Source organism: Mauremys mutica, chromosome 8, assembly GCF_020497125.1.
Source record: "Mauremys mutica isolate MM-2020 ecotype Southern chromosome 8, ASM2049712v1, whole genome shotgun sequence".
NCBI lineage: Eukaryota > Metazoa > Chordata > Testudines > Geoemydidae > Mauremys > Mauremys mutica.
The window spans coordinates 44,481,473-44,503,020 of NC_059079.1; the positions used below are offsets into that span (position 1 = coordinate 44,481,473).

The 21,548-nt window shown below is 35.3% G+C and overlaps 1 protein-coding gene across 14 annotated transcripts in view; it reads right to left on the minus strand.

Annotated features, from left to right (window-relative positions):
• Positions 1-249: 249 nt before the first annotated feature.
• NEK7 (NIMA related kinase 7) overlaps positions 250-21,548 on the minus strand; it is a 152,007-nt gene continuing 130,708 nt past the window's right edge. For all 14 annotated transcript variants that reach the window (XM_045027751.1, XM_045027741.1, XM_045027750.1 and 11 more), the window contains 3 exons: positions 17,609-17,703; positions 11,771-11,884; positions 250-4,153 (listed from right to left, as the gene is read on the minus strand). In XM_045027751.1, coding sequence (XP_044883686.1) covers positions 4,043-4,153; positions 11,771-11,884; positions 17,609-17,703 — 320 coding nt within the window. In that variant the 3' untranslated portion in view covers positions 250-4,042. The remainder of the gene's footprint in view (positions 4,154-11,770; positions 11,885-17,608; positions 17,704-21,548) is intronic.

Sequence of the window (21,548 nt, forward strand, 5' to 3'; positions counted from 1 at the left end):
GTGACCCTAATTCAACAATACTTTGCAGCAACTAAAGTAGAGATTGGGGGATGGGGGATTGCTGCAGAAAACCACACTGGGCACAGGCAGTACCACGACCTCCCCCACTTTCAAGCAGCTACCAAGACTTTTACCTTTTAGGGCTTTAGTACATTAATGAAACACAAGCCTTCTCAGACACTTAATTTTTTTTATACATCTGCCATATTTTGTAAAATTCCTATCCATTAAAAAGAAACACTCAAATGATCAGACTACTAATCTTATTTGAACTGTACAGAAAAGAAATAAAGCACAGTAATTTGCAATACAGAACAGTGAAAGATAAAGGTCTAATTGGTATGTTGAATAAACAGAAGTCATTTGCATACACTGTACAGCAGTTACTATTTACTCAACCTGTGTGCACAAGCAGCCCACTGAAATCAGTGGAACTCCATGAAGGCAGAAGGGTCCACCCACATACAGTAGCTTGCAGGATTGGGGCTTTCATGCTTTTTTATGATACATATACTTATTTTTAAGATTTTCAGATATACCCTCATTTTAATTTAAAAATACTCTTTTAAAAGTATTACCTAAAAGCATTACATTTATGCAATCATGAACATGCCTGCTGTAATATTTTCTGCACTTTTGATATATGTTATAAAGATTTTAAAACTTTCTCTTGCACCATTCAATAACTCTCATCTATAATCAATTACTGGTAGCAATAGATTATTCACAAGATATGTATATTACTAGCTGTTACCTATCTGTAACAGGAAAGGCTCCAGAAACTATCATGGAAGTGCTATGATTTTTACATTATATTTAATTTTTGTACGTTTTATTTATATTAGAATATTGTACAGCAAAGTAGTTTAAGACCAAGAGCAGACTTTCAGCAAGGGTGTTCAAAACACAACAAAATACCGTATTTCACAAAGGAAGACAATAATATTACAGTACTATTGAAATATAAGGCAGAGAATAATTACACATTTTTGGTTATAATGTAATACTCATTTAAAAGGAAAGCATTTAATGCAACTGGTAAAATAAATATGGTAAATGTTAACAATACCTACAGTATGTGGCAACTAGAATGGTGTTTTGTAATAGAAGCTATTTAAAATGGTAAGGCATTCAAGAAATGGTTGTAATAATTATTACTATATTTATAATTCTTATATGCTGTCAGGCACTTTATTAAGGGATAGATTTTACAGTCTTTACTTACATGGTAGTTCTATGTATTTACATTAAGTACTATTTAGTGTGAGTAAGTTGTAGAACCTGACCCTTAAACAGGAGTAAACTTCATTTACCCTTTGTAAACTTTAATATATTACACTAGGCTGCCCAGCATTTTCATCTTCATTGGGAAACTGTTTGCAACACCTAAGATTTAACTGGATCATCTCTATACCATTATTTTAATTCTTTTAAAATAAGAATTACTTATTTTACATAAGGTTAAATCATCAATTTAAAAAAAAAAAAAAGCCTTAGCATTTTTAGGTGTATTTTCTAACTCAACTATTCCCGTAATTTTCTTACCATGCAGCCTTCCAGAAATAATTTTTGCCTAAAATATTAGTTTCTTCAGGAAAAGTGATGTGCATATTTGACCTAAGTAGAGGTTAAAATAAATAGACTATCTTATAGAAATAACTTCACTGTGTACAATTTTTTCAATCCTTGTAAATGTTGTTTATCAGAAACAGAACAGATTAAAAGAATGACTTGAATAATTTTGCATACTAACAGTTATTGCTGGTGGTCAAGCAAATACTACTCTGTTCCCTGTTTTAGTACAAACTATTTTATTTAATTTCAAATCTTATGGAACACAACAGTCACCAAGAACTAGTAAATTAATTGATATATTCAATAGAAGCTCAATGTAAAGGTTGCCAGACAGAGATAGGCAAGACGGGGGCCAATCCTGACAACATTTACAGATGACTATTTTTACTCATTGTAGTAGTCTCAATGAAGCCCCCAAAGATTACATTCAATACACACAGAACAGCTAGACGAAAAACTAAGGATTCATCCTACAACAAAGCACCTTTGTCATTAAATCACAGCACAGATTCTCAGCTGATTTAAATCAATGCAGCTACACCACTTTCAAGCAGCTGAGGATCTGTCCCAGATGTATAAAAAATACTGCATTTTTTAAAACAAATAGTTTTCAATAGGATGTCATTTCTTAACATTTAAAAACTTTTCTATGTGTTGAAACTTGTCTATAAATCCATAGCTAGGTTCTTATTGTTTATGAATTATGTCAAATCAAAGGAAGGTTACTATCAAAGAAACAGAACTACTGCTGCACAGTGTTCATTTTACTATCTATGCAAACTTGTTTAATAAAGTAAATGTGGAAAAACAACCATTATAAATGTTGAATGCATAGTGAACTTAATGTATACAGATCCAATATTTACATGTAAGTATTGAATTTTTACTTTTTCCTGACTTTTTGTATCAAAAAAGATTTAAACTAACTACATCTCAACAATAAAGCTGGTATCAATAAAATTCTCATTGTCAACCTTGCAGCAATTAACCACTTTGACAGCTTTATGTGTTTGTTTAAAAATATGGTCTTGAAATTCTGAGAAATTAGACCTCAATTTTCATCAGTATTTATAGGTACAATGTATTGGTGTGTACTTACTTTCACTTCCAAATAAAATAAATCATTCATGCATACACAGTGACCAATATAAGTGTAACCAAAATATTTTGAACATACTTTCCAACTCAGATAAAATATTGGTGAAATAACATTTTAAAGTATAATCAACAAATATGCTGACTACACAAATAAAGCAGCACTGATTTTTTTTCTTTAAATACAAAAGCTAAATAACTTTTACAGCATATAAACGATGTTTTTAGGGCCATAAAATAAAAGATAGGGTAGATAACAAAACCAGGTATTTTATGAAACGTGTTTGTATTACAGAGAACAGTTGTATTTTGGGCAATAGGCACTGGATTAAAAAAGTATTTTTAGAAGGAATTAAAAATATAGTAGTATAAGGTCATCCAAAGGATTTAAAAACAAAATCTAGAAACACCACCACCAAACAGAAATTCCTAGGGAATTGTAACTTAAGGCCCCCATCCTTCAAACAGGCCTGTTCAGACAGTCATGTGCCTGAACCCCATTTACCACAACAGGAAGCTGCAAGGGTTTTAGGATCTGACTGTGCACAGACCCACTGAAGTCAACGAAGTGCTGCACAGGTATGCAGGTCAAGCCATACCAATCAAATTGCAAGTATGGGGTTTAACCTAGCCAAACCAAACCCTTAAAGCCAATTTTCTGGGTTAATTTAAGTCACAATACCACAAAGAAAAGGGACAAGTTACAGAGATTTTTGAGTGTCTGACAATTTTGCCAAAATTTTTTTTTTTCACATTTAACAGTTGCCATTTCAGCAAAACAGCTAATCAGATGGTTTCCATCTTCACTTATCTTGAGAAGATGGACTGCAAACTACATACAACTCATTATAAAATACAAAAAAAAATCTCTTACAATTATTTCCCTTGTAGAACAAAAATTAAAATAAACTCATTAATTGTGTTGATTCATAACTTCCATAAGTTATAAAAAGTGAGAAAGATTCAAACATTTTGTTTCTAGGTAATAAGCCTAATATCCATATCGTGCAAAACTGCAGTGCTATGATGTTTTAGAATTGAATTCCCAACTGATTGCAATTTTGTTATTAACAAAATACATTTGAAAATACATTTGAAATCACTATTTTTAAAGCTGTCAGGAACCACTATTTTCCATAGTATACTTTACATTTTAAATCTGTTTTTTATTTACCATTTAAACGTATATTTTTAAACTGCAATTGGTAAAAAATAGCTCAGGAAGCTTGTATGTAAACTGGTTCACAATTCAAAGCACATCAGTCTGTTCTGAATAACTACATTTATGTAACACAGATGAAAAAGGAGTGGGAGGATTTGCACAAAAATACTTGAAAATTTCAGGTTCTTTTCTTCATGATCTTTTGTCTATTTAGCTGCTTGCAGTGTGTGCATGCATACGTTTCGCTACATCATAGACATAGGCTATGTCTGGTCGCCTCTCTGGATCCGGGTTGATGCATATGTTAACTAATTGTCGCAGCTAGAAAAGGAAAACAATAATATATAAGAAAGCCAATAAATAATACCAGATGACAAGTGTTAGTAGTGCTTTCTCAAGTTCTTACATGAAGTAAATGTAGCTGAAACTGTGGAATTGTGGTAGGACTGCATTCAGATTTACTATATACCCCAGATAATCATTTCACTTTTATGACATTTCATTGTACTTCCTCTGACTGAATACCAGATTTGGCTCCCTATCCTGTGCATACATGAGTAACTTTATACATACATGTAGTCTTATTTTGAACTATTTATCTGAATTCAATAGTGTGACTTGTGAGGCCTTATATTCTAAAATGCTGAAACTGAGTCACAGTATTGATTAGATCTATAGGGAAAGTTTGTCATGAAATGAACACTTCAAAGGCCTTTAGATTAGGCTCTATTTTTTTCTTATTGAATTAAGTGCACAGCTTGCAGACAGAAACATACACAAGCATGCCTCTATCTGGAAGCACACACATCTCTATTATGACAAGCTCCAGAGTCCACTGAGCCCCTCAGAGTCCACAAATTTAGAAACAGATGGCCTGGGATACAGGAGAAAGGCTACTGGAACGTCTAGGTACTCCCTGTTGCTCTTTGGAAGGTGGAAAATGGTTAGGATTCTTCTTCCCTCCCCAGTTCCTTTCAGTGACATTAGAAGGTATCCAGTCAGTCTAGTGACCTTTCAGATGGAGCAAATTTGTCATCTATTTCAAATTTTGCATATTCTCCAAGGCAGTCTGCACTATGGAACCTGCTTCCCTAGAGACTGCTTATTAGAATACCAGCCCTTACCAGATACAAAATTCCTCCAACACTTTTCTCCTAAATCACTGTGTCAAACCCTCCTGAATCTCCTTACCACAATCACAAATTTTTGATCCTCCCTGACATTTTGTCAAATCCTCCAAGGCATCCGTACCATCAAAAGTACTTGTATACAAAATATGCAGGGACAATTGCTGTAAAACTATAGCTGTGATTACTGCACCCAATACAGCCTTCTGGAACCTCTGCCGGGCACCAAGAACAGTGGCTCCTTCACCCTCATGATTATTCAAAGGCATGATAAACTGCATATTCAAATATGCTTTCATATAGCAGTGGCACAATAAATGCATTGGCCACAAATCTCTTTAAAAAACCCCAAAAGGATGTTAAATTATATGAACTAAACGCACAGGAGTCAGAAAATTCAAGCACTAACTTAACAATATTGCACTTAATGTTTACATTTTCTGAGTTCTGGACACTTAAATTTTCAAACTTAATGTCACATCTATGTACGGTAATTTTTTTTTTCATTTGATGACACCTCTACAGTATCCAGAAAGATTATTTCACTTTGACAAGGCGAATTTCAATATTTTGTTAAATGCAAAATATTTTGAGGAGACACATTTAAGTTAGTGTTGAAAATGTAGTGGTCCATTTAAAGATTAGAGAGGATTTTTTTTAACCAAAATTAATTGCAGTAAATTTGGTAATAGACTCTTTTAAATACACAGACACTTTGACTATACTAATCATGGGAATTTAAAAGAAATTGTACCACTTCTCGCAGCCAATATTCAGAGCTCTGTTCCGTTAACAAAAGAGAACAATTGGGCTACATCATTTGGGGAGGAGTGGGGGTGGAGAGAATACTGAAGTTAATAAAATATAAGTGTTTTTAAATCATAAAAAGTTGCCTTTCTTCAATGCAAAAGATACAAGAAAAGAGTCTAAAATCCCACATGGAATAAATAGGAGGAACATAGCATGAGCCACCAGGCAGGTAGATCAGCAAATTAACCAGGCCAAATGCAGAGCAGCTCAGCCAGCATACAAGACCAACAGGAAGAGAACTGCAGAGGAATTGAGGCCCCAGCCCTGCAAAAAGAACCCTGTAAGTAAACCCCATTTGTAAGAAAAATATAAAGATATTAAATGTAATCTCTTACAAAATATGGCCCTGATCCTGCAAAAATTTACAAATATGCTTAATTCACCCTGTGAGATGTTAATAGGACTTCTCAGAGTGCATAAAGTCATGCTTAAGTCCTTGAAGGTTTGGGGCATAAATAGCTATGAACAGGGGAATGAAAAACATGTTCTTTTATTCGTTTTCATTTAATACATGTCAAGTAGACTCACTATAGGCAACATAACAGAAGTTTGTCTTCAAGGGAGATTTAAATATGAAAAGGGTAGGGAGCCTTGCTCAGGAAGGTCACTCTATCCTTCTTTCATGCTGCTGACTATGCATGGAGGTGTTTATCTCAGAAGCTGACAAAAGGATGGTAAAGTTTGCCCCCACAGATTCATAACCCCTGCTTGACTATGTGATATTTTTATTAATTTCTTAAGCAAGCTGAATTTCTATCTACCTGAAAGTGCGTATTTCAGCCCCAGAATCTTGGTACAGTTACAATGACATCTTCCAGTGAAATTACTACTGTTAACACACCACACATTATGTGATAGTACACAGCTTCAGAAGTGGACATGGAGATTCACTCCTAAGGAGGACCAATAGTCAAAATGACACCACTAATCAGCAATGTTTTTAGCCCTAACCATCCTTTATAGCCACAATTGTTTGTAAGTATTTTCAAATATATGTGAAATGTGGTGTCCTGATTGTCTACCTTTTGCAATTTCATATCTCAGGAACTTTTCAGTGTATAAAAGAATTGCCTCATTTCTAGAAAATGTTTGTAAGGAGGCTTCCCAAAGAGAGCATGTCCCTTTTATGCAAAACTCCTTTGTATGTATTCCCCACATCCTAACCAGAATACACTTGTGGCTACTGCAGTATGGTTCGGAGGAATGTGGTTCGGAGCCCTTGTCCACCAGCAAGTCAGTATATGTAAGAGTTATCTGTCCTTTCAATATAGTCCATGAGTCCAGGTGCCTTGAGATCAATGATAAACTGTGGGCTCACTGAGACTGCCTTATATGAACCCATATTATGGATACCACAAAAACACTTCTTTGGGTCAAGAGTCTGTATCTACAGCTTGATCCTTGCTTATAATTGCTGGATCTGACAAATCTTTTCTGACACATCAAGAATGTGCAAGAACCTGTCCTGGGCCAGAAAAGCTCAGAGTTGAGCTGTGTCTAATAGGGTTCATCAGTACTTTAAAGAACAAACTGGGACTGTGGAGTCACCAGGGTTCATGATAAGTGCCCAACATCATGATGGTGGCACACACTGATTCTTGGAATTCTTGCTCAGTGTCATCCTTGAATAACCAATTCATTCTCATCCTGCACAGGAAAAGTGCGATGACAATGAAACATTTTGTAAACACGGGAACATAAGAAGTGTTATGCCGATCTTTTGTGAAAGGAAAGGAGACAGTTGTTGCTAAATTGCCTGATGTAGGATTCTGGCTCCTTTTCCCACTGCCAGGAGTATCTATTTCAATAATTAAAGGAAGCCTCTGTCAGGCCCTCTGGTTCTCATAAAACTACGGAAGAACAGCAGAGATTGACAAACCCTGGGAATAAAGCCTAGGATTTTAATGTCAGCAGGCTATACTGCAGGGATAGCAATGTTGTCCTGTCAGGCACTGGATGGCCATCAGGCTCTATGCTGAAAGCTGTGACTGAGCTGGAGGGACCTCCTGTTGCATCTCCTCACTGCATCCTTCTTTGGCTGATTATGCTGCTTAACTTCCTCTGTGGACTTAGCACAGTGACTGCCTTTAGCCTGGAGCTTAGCCTGACAGGGAGCAGTAGCACATATTTCTTAAGCTTTAACAGGTTTGTCAGCCACCAAATGAATAAATGTCCCTGAAGTCAGAAAAAAAAGACTTAAACCTATGACAGGGAAGAACTTTGCACTGAAAACCTGAAATTTTGGTAAAGACTCCAGTTTTAAATTGGAAAAAATTATTCCTGTTCAGAGCAGTAGAAATTCTTGCTGACTACTCTCAGTGCAGGCAGGAAAACTAGCAGAGAATACTGCAACTCTGGATCTGCTGGCTTTTTTTCAGCTTAAATACTGCTTGGGCATCACTGAGGAGTGTATGGAATCCCTATCAGTTAGGATTGCTGGCCATGTACTCTTGAGAAATCACAAAGGGACCTAAATCAGGATATAAAGTTCTTCTCCACTCCCCAACACACAAAGCAATGCTTTGTGCTAGATGCTGTGGCCATGATTTTAACAATGGTTAGTGATTCTGGTTGTCCAACTGGAGTCACCATGAAGGAGCCTCATTTTCACAATGGACCCCACTGTCAGAAAAATCACACTTTTTTAAGGTATTCCAATAGTTGGAGACCCAAAAATTGTGATACCCAAAGTTACTAGTCACATGAAAATCTTCGTTTGTGATTCACTGCTGGGGAAATATGTCACAACTTCTATTGCAGTTAGGGTGACCAGATGAGAGACATGAAATATCGGGACGTGGGCAGGGAGTGCCGGGGGAGCGAAAAAAAACACAAAACCCACACCCAAGAGCCGGTGGTGGAGGAAAAAACAAAAACAAAAGAGCTGCCGGAGCATAGGAAAAATGGGGGGGGGGGCGCTGAGCTCTCACCGGCAGCTCCACGTCCCGCCCCCCCGCACCAGCTCGCCTCCGCTGCGCCTCCACCTCACCTGAGCTGGCTGCCGCCTCCTGCTTCTACCCTCTCCCTCCAGCGCTTGCTCCACCATACAGCTGATTAGCGCAAGCCTGGGAGGGAGGGGTAAGGAGGAGGAATACGGAGTGCTTGGGAAAGAGGCGGGGCCACGTCGGGGATTTGGGGACAGATCCAATGGGGGAGGGAGGGGGCGGAGTCAGGGCAGGGTTAGGAGGGGGGGCACAAGCCCCCTCCGCCTATGTGCCAGAGGGCAAAATATTGGGACAATTCACATCCCGACTGAACATCGGTCGGGACGCGGGACAAACAAAGAAATATCAGGACAGTCCCAAAAAAATCAGGACGTCTGGTCACCCTAACTGCAATTTTATTGGGCAGCACTTTACAGCTATGAGAAATGTGGACAAATATACAAAAGCGAAAATCTACCAACATGTGTATCTTTGGATAACTTCCTAAGAAGCTATGATCTCATAATACAGATGCTGATCATTAAAATAACAATCAGCCCTATAATAAATTAGTTCAATTTTAAATGCCAGTTTTATCTCAGAACTAATTAAAATTAGCATACAGGAAATGTATTTTAACATTTCTTTCATTTTGTAACTTCAGTGTTTATACTCCTGTTTGAGAGTATGCACAGACAGGGACATAGTGAATTTATTCTTTTATCAAATTCATCTTTACAGAACATCAGGCATTCAAATGGGTTTCAGGAGTTCAGTAACCTCTAAACTTTACTGCTCAACTGAGTACAGTTCTAACCTGGCTAAAGGACTGAGGTCTAAATTTTCTAGTGCAGAAGAAAAGGACATCACCATAATCTGACAGATAACACTTAGTCTGTTTGTTTCTTCTTCAGTAGTTCCAAGTCTGCACAGTATTTTCATTCACAATAAAAGCTACATTTTTTAGAAAAAAAAGTCATTTACTAACATAGCAATTTTTCAAAGGTTTTTATACTAGGCAAGATTCTTTATGTCACAATAGATCAAAGTAACATTATTACAGTCTCTTAATACTTTATATATATTTCACTCCTTTTGTTAAGTAATTACTTCCTATATTTATAAAGGGTATTGTAGCTCTTGCTCTTTTAGTTTGTCACAAAACACTAGTACTCCAAATGATTTTAAAAACAACTGATTTATCCTGTGTGCGTGAGCACATCTATTTTGTAATGAGGAAAATATAACATGTTTTGCTTTGTATTGCTTTTCAAAACTGGAAACTGTACAGAGTAAGTAAAAGGTGGAATCTATTTCCCTTTCCCACTCTAAGACCTTCTATCTGGGCCAGACTTTGATATTTGCCCCTTGGCTGAGAATCCGCATATCCAACTTCACACTTAGCTGCAGTGAAGTAGCCCTGCAGGCAGGCCGACTTCAACGAACCACTAGTGGTATCATCATTAAAATCCTGCTGAAGGTCACCATGGTAACCGCCTGCTGAGGCTTCACTGCTGCACTCGGCATCTCCTAATCAGCTACCATGTGAAATGCAAATTCAGACAGTCTGAAAATTAGTCAAGAAGAATAGAGGATGAGGATGCCGATATGTGAAATATTCATGCGCTTCATGGAAAAAGGAAGACAGCATGAATGACACAACAAAGAACGGCCCCTGACATTTTTGCTATCATTTTGCATTACTGTTCACACCCTACAGTATTTCTAGACCTCCCGTTCTGAAGTTGGTTATATGAACTGCCATATTTGTATCCTACAAAAAATAATAATTAAAAATGGCCAATGTAAAAACTATTAATTGGAAAGCCAGAGACATACTGCATAAACTACATAAAGGATAGATCACCATTACATCCTTCGTAAAGGCATTATAATTATCTTTTTTAAGTCCAATTTTATTCACAGAGGGAAAAAAATTGTCCCCATAAATATGACAAAACAAAGAGAAATCGGACAGCAATCTTTTATTAATAGTCCCTGTCTTTGAAAACAATAGATTCATGGTGCAGACTTATAACTTCCATTCCTTAAGCAAAGTAGCACAAAGCTTTATGTTTATTAAAAATATTTCAGATGTAGTGTTTATATGCATTTTCAACACAATTTTAATTCATGGAGACTGAATTAAATTAGAATTAGTTGCTAATACCGCTTCTCTGGTTTGCAGCTTTTATCACTTTGCTCCATTTGTTTCAAAGTGGGAAAGTATTTCAATACTGGAATTTCAGTACGTTAACATATGCACATTTATATTTTTCTCATGTGAGGTCATGATGGTTTAGAAAAAATATTTGCATTTATTTTGCCCTCTCCTTTTGCTTTCCTTTTATTTTACTGCCTTTTAAAAAAACAAAACAAAACCAAACCTAGTTCACTGATACTAGTGAAAAACTATTAGCATTGGCTTGAGCCAGCCATTGTGGAGGCATATTCTTGGTATCCTTCTCCAATCCTAACTTGAAAATCCCCTGTTATTACAGGCATTGGCCACTCTCTTTTGAAGAGTGTCATCTGTGCCAAATTGTGTTGTAAAGTTTGTAATAGGGATAAATGGGATCATTTTTACTAGCAACTTAATCCACATTTATTGTTATCTAAATCTCTAAAGAAAGGCTAGTTCACCAATTTATTGTGCCACATAAGACAGATGAGAGCCATTTTCTATAACTGTGCTTTTAGAAACACACAATATAGATATAAGGTTCAATCCCATTACGACACGGAGCATGTATCGTGTATTCTGGAAAAGTCAACTGTGTCAATCATATTTGTGAATAATTTTTTTTTTAATTCATCACATAATATAGAGAATGAGTAACCCTTTGTTAACAGGTCAAAGAAATTAAGGAGGAAATAACGTGCTCCTTGAACCATTAAACCCAATCATTTTTAAAAAGGATACCAGAAATGTCATCATAGACGTCAACATTTAGGCAAGTAAACACACGGGACAGATCCTTAGATGGGATAAACTGGCATATCTCCATTGATTTCACTAGAATTATGCCAATTTGCATAAGATGAGGATCTGGCTCATGGAAAGGAAAATTACTTACTTCTTCTGAATAGTGATCTGAAGGAAGAGGTGGATAGTCGCACTGTTCTATCTTCTTGCACAGAGAGTACAAGTTCATTTTGTCACCATAAAAGGGACTCTGCAGTGCAGCCATCTGTATAAAAAAAATTACATAGTTAAATTGTACATAGATTTTTTTTTAAAAGGAACATTTCGCTGAAAAATCTATTTTAATGGTAAGATTTCATACCAACTTCTGATTGACTGCTCTGCTTATAGCACTAATGCAACAGTTCTAAAACTGTTAATATAACCCGGTGTGCTTACTTAACGGACAGATTTATGGTGCAATACTGATCATAATAGTACATATACTGTAATAATTGGTTTATACTTCATAATCTAGTGTAAGTAAAATTGAGTTATTAGCCACAGTTTATGCTGTTAAGATATAAGGTCTCCCATGTCCTCAATGCAAAAGACAAAATAAAACAATGACATTTCTTTCACAAGATCCATTGAAAACAAACAATTACACATCCTATTTAATTGGAAAAAATATATGGTCTAAAGCAACAATTAAATACTGGATAGCAGTAGTAGCTTCGGAACACCACTTAGATACCTTATTACAGTTTAAAAATTAAGAAAATGCTGTTGAATGCTATTTCATACACAACACACTGAAAAAAAGACAGGAATCTTGAAAAACATGTAGTCTAGATTCTATGCGGAATGCCATATTCTATTCAAAAGGCAGCTTGCAATATATTACAGATATATCCTGTAGCAGTAGCTCAAAGATTTTTAAAATCCTCAATCTGCGGGCATCCGTGCAATTTTCATGTGCAACCAACAAACATAAGCACTTTTTGGGGAGAACCTCTGTTAAAGAAATGAGCAACTTAAAAATGACATCAGTGAACCTAACGTTTATTTTAAGATGGTATTATAACTTGACATTTAAAGTGCAGACAAATACTGTGGTTAGCGGGATTACTAACTTAAAAATTCATTTAAAATCTTTGCATTCTGTTCAAAACCTTCTAAATCTTTGAACCGTAGCAGCACGAATGCTGCTCTGAGCGCAATGCTGCCCCAAAGCCAGTCACCCTTTTCTACATGTGCTAATAAGTTTGATTTTGGAAGGACAATGTGTACATTCCCCAGACATGCAGAGTGTGTGTGAAACACGCTAGTCCATGCTGTGCTACTCAGTGAGCTTCAGCAGGGACAGGACAAGCTGAAAATGGCTCTCATCTGTCTTATGGTCCTCCAGATATAACTTTAACTCTTTCATGGCCTAAGCACTGTTGATAACTGATATGGGGAACAAATATGAAAAGAAAAATTAGAAAAAAATAATTTGATATACTTTCATTATATTTGTATAAAACCCAATCTAGTTTTGTATATTAATTTCATATTAACTTGAAATAAAGATACTGGTTTTTAACAATTCCAAGACAAATGTAAGACTTCACCCAAGAAAAATAATTCTAGAAATGTACTACTCTTATAATGGTAATTCCTGGATTTACATGACAGCATATTTTATCTTTAAAATAATGTTAAAAATGCAGGCCTAAAGAACAAAAATCAACCACAGAATCCATACACGTGCAGAAATTCTAAATAAATGCACAGATACTCATTTTTGTACACTAGGTGTTCATTAAAAAGTACTTTTGTTTGAATGCTGCAGTGTTAAAAAAAATCCAAATGTCCCCTAAGGAGTTAAAACAGGAATACTATATTTTCATGCATCTCCTGCTTTGACAGATGAAAAATGTCAACTGTCCTGTTTTTATTTTCAAGCTTTTGCACTATTCATCTGGTTCATTAGTGCATCTCGCTGCTGCCCCTGACAGCTGCTCGCCCTCTCCTCCCAGCAGCTGAATTTTTCAGGCTAATTTGATCCTCCACACTGAGACGATCGCTGGAATGATTGACTTGCTCCCTGACCTCCAGGGTCTGACTTTCCTGATTAGTATTCTGGGGGTGGCTGAGGGACGAAAGCCCACTGTCTGTCTTCGGGGCTGGTGGCAGCTCTCTTTTTTTTTGAACTGTAAGCCACCAACCTACAACCCTGTAAGGATGCAATTGCTGCACTGAACAATAAAAGGAAATGTGTAAAACCTACTTTTCCATGTAAAGGTCCATGTAGCAAAAGCACAGCATCTTGATTTTAATTAGTAAAGTCTACTTTGTTGCATATCAATTAAAACTGCAGTGGTAGTGTTTTTGAGGTTTCAGGAATATTTGAAAGTCTAATTTTCAGAGTCTAAAACATGCTTTCAAAAACCTTAGTAGCTATGCACTGTTAATATTTATTATTAAACAGTAAACCTTTTAGTAAGGTAGGATACAAAATAATATAATGCGATATTAACTAGAATCTAACTAATTTCCTATAATTTAAATATTAAATCAAATTAAAACATAACTGAGAAGAGGTTTAATAGAATGTCAATTAGACCTTTATTGAGAGGTCATGAACAAGCCAGAATTTTCCCCTAACTAAACTGGAGAAATTACAAAAACCTGTATTAGCATTAACCATGAAATTAATACATAAACACTTTAAAATGCAAATGATACACAAAACATCTATCAGAAACAGAGGGAACGAGATTTAGTTACCTTTAATACTGTATGGCTTTATTTTGATCAGTGATTTAATTAGCGCGTGCAACAAGCCTCAAAGTGGGTCAGCATCCCTTATAAAAGAAGGAAAACTACAGAACTGAAAAGATAGCATGCAACTCTATTAAACTCTTTTTAGGTCTCTCTGAGTCTCCTGTTTTATCTTGTAGAATCAACAACTGAATGGATTTGATTTGGGGAAATCTACTTAGAGGGAAAGCTGCACTGATAACTCAAATTTGAGAAAGCCAATTATTAGTCCAGGGGTCGGCAACCTTTCAGAAGTGGTGTGCTGAGTCTTCATTTATTCACTCTAATTTAAGGTTTCGCGTGCCAGTAATACATTTTAACGTTTTTAGAAGGTCTCTTTCTATAAGTCTATAATATATAACCAAACTATTGTTGTATGTAAAGTAAATACATTTTTAAAAATGTTTAAGAAGCTTCATTTAAAATTAAATTAAAATGCAGAGCCCCCTGGACCAGTGGCCAGGCCCGGGCAGTGTGAATGCAACTGAAAATCAGCTCGCTTGCGGCCTTCGGCACGCGTGCCATAGGTTGCCTACCCCTGTATTAGTCCATAACTTGAAAGCATCTCAAGATCTTTCGCCCCCCCACCCTCCCCACACACACACACACCTGAAAAAACAAGGAACAAGAATAAGAATTATTTACATGTTCTAACATGAGTTTATAATGCCTAATATTTCAATGATACACGCAAAGGACCAGCAAAATAGCAGTGTCTATTATGTTGCAGAATTAACAATAAAGTAAATAAAGCCTCAAATGCCTAACTATTAGAAATATATTTTGAAGATTTTTGATATAGTGCAATTATATAATACATTTGAATATAGGAAATATAACAACTGTTCTGTTCTCTAAATGTCATATTTAAGTACCATCCAGGTAAAACTTTTCAAACCACTGATAATAATTTATTGCCAGATGGAAATTCTAAAAATCATCTGAGGAAAAATATTCAAGTAGGTATTTATTTGGTCATAAAAGATGGCAATACAGATTCTATTTCTGTAAGACATGTCCTGCTGTCTATTCTATTAAGTTCTTCTAAAATTACTTCAAAGTAATTACTTCAAAGTAGCCCAAATAAAAAAGAAATACTCCAAATTCACACACTGTATTTAATATACTGTACACAATACCCAAATGACAAGCTCAGAAAATAATTCTTGTGAACTGCAAGTCATGCTTCTTCCTATCTGATAATATTATATATATTTTTTGGATTATAAATTAACTGTAAAAACACACAAAATATTTTATGCACTAACTGCTTACTGAATGTTTCATTTATTGTTCCCATATTAACATAGTCCCAAGTTTAAAAATAACAAACCTGCAATTAATGACATCAAAATCAAGACATTCTCCTCAAGGCCCTCATCCTGAAATGAGATTAATGTTTCTATTTGTTCTTGTGTCCCATCCATTTCAAGGATGGAACACCGCAAGAGCACAGATATCAGTTCTAGGGGATCCCCATGCACAATCAAGTCCCAAATTAGGGCCAATCCTGCAAACATTTGCTACCAGATGTAGTACTGACTACTGTGACCAGTCCCCATGACTGACAGTAACAACCGTGTGCAGAATTGCAAGTTCTTTGGGGCAGTAATATAATTTGCATATATACAGATATTCACATTTATGGCACTGTTTTAATAAGAGTGTGTGTGTAAGATACTTAATATAAAAAAACTGAAGTCAATTCACCCTTATGTGGTATAGGATGTTAGAGCTGCCTGAAACAACCCACTTTATTAGCAGGTGCTGATCTTGCTGTAAAATGTTACGTGAGTTCTGCTGACTCAGAGTATGTCTACACTACAGTTAGACATCCGCAGGTGGCTCATGCCACCTGACTCAAGAGGGGCTGCTTAATTGCAGTGTAGATGTTCTGGCTGAGGTAGCAGGAACCTGAATTCTGGGACCCTCCCACCTTGCAGGGTCATAAAGCCCAGGCTCCAGCTCAAGCCTGAACATCAACTCTGTAAATAAACAGCCCCGCAGACCAAGCCCTGCAAACCCGAGTCAGCTGCCATGGGCCAGCCACGGGTTTTTAATTGAAGTGCAGACGCACCCTCAATGGAGCAAGTGGCTTATTACCTCACCTGGATATATAGAGAGCGCATTTAGGTGTGGGTAAAGGAATCCAAAGGGAGAAACCCTAGATTCAACTATGCCTAGAAAGAAGTATTTAGCTGAACTTTGTTCTTTTATTGTTCATTTCTTTATCAATAAAGCTGAGCTCCAAGAAGGCGGTGAGTTTGGACTGCAAATAGATATCATTGTGTTATATAGTGGGAAAAGTACTTGTTCAAAACGTTATTTAACACAAGTTTATATTCTGTAGATCTGTAAAAAGATACCCTACAAACTATGAGGATGTAGTTAATTTAGGGGCCAATCTTGCATGCCTTTCTTAAGGCAAAACTCATTCATTTTGAAGAAGTTTACCATACGTCTTTAATTTTTCATTGCCTAATGTTATATATAGGTATGTATACATAACCTAAATTATGTCTATAATTTAGGGCTTAATAAATGTATCGAAGTTCAGTAATTGCAAGCAAAGAAAACTGAAGATAAGCCAATCTTTTTTAGCTGCTGCTTCAAAAGCTATGCTCATAAAAATTAAACCAAGTGATGCATATGTGTGCATTGTATTCTCATTTCTTTATTGTTAGTCAGATTTCCGGTAACTGCAAACAAATGAAACTTGAGTTTAAAAATATACTTCAATTGTTTTTATTTTAATTAACCACATACCCTCAATCAGTTCTATTACATATGCTGAATGCATATATGCACTGTTTTCATAGTTGTATTTTGTTAAAGCTAGTTAAAACATTTAGAGAAATTTAGGGGAAAAAATGCTTTTCATTAGACATTCAAGACTATGATCCTTACCAAACTAAGGCTAAAGTCTTCAACAAATTACTATCTGTGTCTTTTTAGAAAGTTCACTAAAAGGCAAGTCTTGAACAGGTCAATCATAACATATTTTAAAATTACTGTAAAAGCTCACATGGCATTATTTTTATATTTAGCTATCTATACTTATATTTGGCTTAAAAGCAGCTTCTCACTAAAATGGCTATCTCGTTAAGAAGCAAAATATACAGAATCCTAGAACAGAAACTGATACATCTAATAAAGCAAAAGCACATCAATGTATTAAGCTTACTGGATTTATCAATGTTACCTCATATAGCAGACAGCCTAGAGACCAGATGTCAGATTTGAAGTTGTATCCATTTTCATGTATTCTCTCTGGAGACATGTAATAAGGCGTACCCACTGCAATAAACGCAGAAGTATTTTAAATTAAAAATATTGCTATACTGAAATCTATACTATTGTAAATATTGTAATATTTAGCGTGGAAAATTATTCTTATATTATATATATAAATCATGCATGATAATAAATATAAGTCATGCATAACAATAAAATACAATCTTTTTAATGTGAAGATGCATATATAGCAGTTGAAAACACACATACAAATATACATGTATAAACATACATTGGCTCTAAAAATGTTACTATTTTAATGAAGATGTTTTATTTTGAATTATCACTAATTTTTCTGTAATTGGAAAAAAAAACTGTAAAACACTTCTAAAGTGGTTTTTGTTTTTTGTTTGAAGCAACCAAAAAAAACCTTCAAACTGAACTCTCTGAAAAGAGATTTGAAAGAATTCTCTAAAACTTTAAATCTTCAGTAAATTATTTCTTCTTTTTAAAAATATTTTAAACCTCAGTATTGATTGATAGGTATTAACCAAAAACAAAGTTGCAAAAAATAAATTCAGTGGAAATTTTTGGTTTATCAACTTATTTTTACTTTATTCCCAACTCTGCTGCAATTTTTTTTTAATAAAAGTAAATTAATAAATTCAGACTTTGACAACTGGAGACAAAGACATTCACTCATTTTTATCTGAATTTTGTTGGGAATGGCCAAGTAGTTATTCTTGGTAAGCAATATGTACTGAATAGGAATGAGCTGAATCTAGTAAATATCGAATTTATTTTAAGCTAAATATCTTATGAATTAGAAGAATACTTAAATCAGTACATTAACTAACAAATGGCAACATTAGTTTTTAAAAAAATAAAAGATTACAACCTCATCCCGTTTTATTGAGTCTAAATCATTAAAAAAAAAATCTCATTTACTTTGGCCTTTCAGAACTAGAGGTTGAGATAAATTCTCTATATGAATTTTGGCAGCGGAGCAGATATCACAAGTTTGGATAACCAAGATTTGCCTTTATATTGAAAAGGCAAGATGTTTCACTTCTATAGAAAAGGCAATTTAATTAATATTTTTGTTTAATTATTCCCAAAGGTGTGCTTTTTTGTTTTGTTGTTCTCATCATAATGTACTAAGTATTTTGTAAGGGCTGAGGACTCACCAAGCTATCATCACACTTTTTCAGTAACAGAGTAAGATATTTCTAGGATTTCCAAGGGTGAAAATTCTAATTCTCAAAATTAGAGATATTGGTACCATATCATCACAATCAGCCCATACCTGCTGGCAATTTATAGTTTTGTCTAGGATGGAAATCTAACTTTGGGAACAGTATTGATAACTACATTCTAGATCAGTGGAGGCTCAGAACAAAATCTTTTCTCAGATATGCAGACACATATGGGCCATATATTGTATCACAAGGAGGATCTGGCCCTGCAAGTGTTTAAAAAGAGACATCCTCACTTTCTGGAAAAGGAGGGTATCAGCTCAAACTACACAAATTATATCCCAGCATTATCCTGAGTGCAGAATCATCACAACTGTGAATTGATCAAGAGTTTAAAGAAAGGTGGGTTGGGGTAGAAAAGAGCATCTCAAAATGACAGAGTACTGTGAGAAAACCATCCATCCTCTCAGGATGTTCATATTTACTCACAACTAAGGACAATCAAGAAGGGATGGTCTCTTTCCTAGGAATGGGAGGGTTGGGGGTGGGGGGAAGTTTTATAAACACCAAATTCAATAACATAGCCAGAAGAATAAGTAGAAGGGAAAGGAATGGTTTATTTAAACTTTTAGACTGTTATTCCACCCTAACTTCCCAAGAGCAATATTTTTACAGTATGTAAGTTTAATGGTATTCTGACAACCTAAGTACTGCATATGACACAATGCCATCTATACTTACAGATGGCTTATGCGTTTGACATTGTTTCTTATTCCAACATACCATGTAAATTTGCCAATTTAAAAAAAGCTGTCAGAAAAGGAAACTAAAAATTGTAATTACACAACAATTTGGCTTGATATACCACAGCACATTTCATACTTTTATTATCCTTTTTGTACAACTGTTAAATTATATCTGAGCTCAAGATTTCCAGAGAAAACAATGCCTTCAAAACTTTCACTCTTTGCACCTATTAATAAATACCATGATTTAGTGTTCTGCTGCACTTTTTGTTGGCACAATTCATTTAACAATGAAAAACAAGTTTAATACTAATCTGGCTCTTAACAGGTTACAGATCTACAGCTTTTGTTGCTCTAAAACATAAAACAAGTAACTGGCAGTGAGAAATGTGCCAGAAAGAGGCTTCACAGAATCCGCAGGGGGCAGCTGAAAACACTGAGGTTTGAAGGTTCATAGTTTACCAAAAGCAAAGGTAATTTTAACTAGTAGCTCTGGGAAATCTGCTGATACATTAGGGGTTTGATATGAGTGTGAAAGATTGATGATGGGGAAAAAGAAGAACAAATGCTAGCATTTTACAGAGTTTAGCCTAGTATAACACCTTAACTGCAATACAAACTGAAGCCTCCAATGACCGACAAGTGAAACAAAGCCAAGATATTATTATAGTATAAATTCTTTCTCACTGAATTCTCAGAAACCACCTAAAGATGTTGAAAATAGTTATATCCCTTTAAAATCAGTTTGTAACATGACACAAAGAGAAAACAGATACATTATTTTGATACTTTAAACACTGTAGGCATTACAGCATATTCTAAAACATAAGAATACTGAGATTTTTCTAGTGTACTGCTAGTAAACAAATAATAGATTTAATTAAAACTTTTTTTCCTGAGTCATTGTTCTTTTATTTAAAAGATGTTTTCATCATGAACAACACTTTAAAGAAACATTACTTTCTTCAACAACAGAAAGAGGGAGTGGGATGCTAGAAAAGAAAGATCTAACACAGAAAGTAGATCAATACTTGAAAAATGATAAAATCTAGAAGTTTACTGCTCTATTTAGTTAATGCAGCTTTAAAATTGGGAAATTCTTTTTAGTACAGTCTATTGCTATTAATAAATAATTATGGAATGGCTGATATTGGACTCAATTAATATAATTAATGCCCATGAACATGGATTTCTGCAAAACAGATCTTGTCAAACTAACTTGATATTTATTTCTGATAAGTACATCAGTTTGACTGATAAAGGTAATAGACTTCTATAAGGGATCTGACTTGATTTCACACTGCATTTTGAAAACTGGATAAATGAAACGTCTGAAAACATAACTGTAAACAGTGAATCATCATTAAGTGGATGTGTTTCTACTGGCATCCCATGATATCAGATCTTGGCCCTACGCTATTTAATTTTTGTCAATGACCTGGAAACTAATAAAATTACTACTGATAATGTTTGTAGATGACAAAGATTGGGGTAGTGGTAAATAGTGAAGAGGACAGGTCACTGGCACAGAGCAATCTGGATCACTTGCAAAGCTGGGCTCAACCGAACAATATAGATTTAAACACAGCCAAATGTAAAGTCATACATCTAGGAACAAAGACTGTAGACCATACTTACAGGATGAGGGAGTCTATCCTGGGAAGCAGTAGCTGAAAACAATTTGAGGGTTATGGTGGCTAATCAGCTGAGCTTGAGCTCCAAACCCTGATGCTCTGTCCAAAAGGGCTAATGAAATCCTTGGATGCATAAACGGGAATTCTGAGTAGGAGTAAACAGGCTATTTTACCTCTGTATTTGGTTCTGGTGCAATCGCTACTAAATAATATGTCCAGTTCTGCTGTCCACAACTCACAAAGAATGTTGCAAAATGGAAAAGGCTTCAGAGAAGAGCCATGAGAATAATTAAAGGATTGGAAAATGTATTAGAACAACAGGCTCAAGGAAC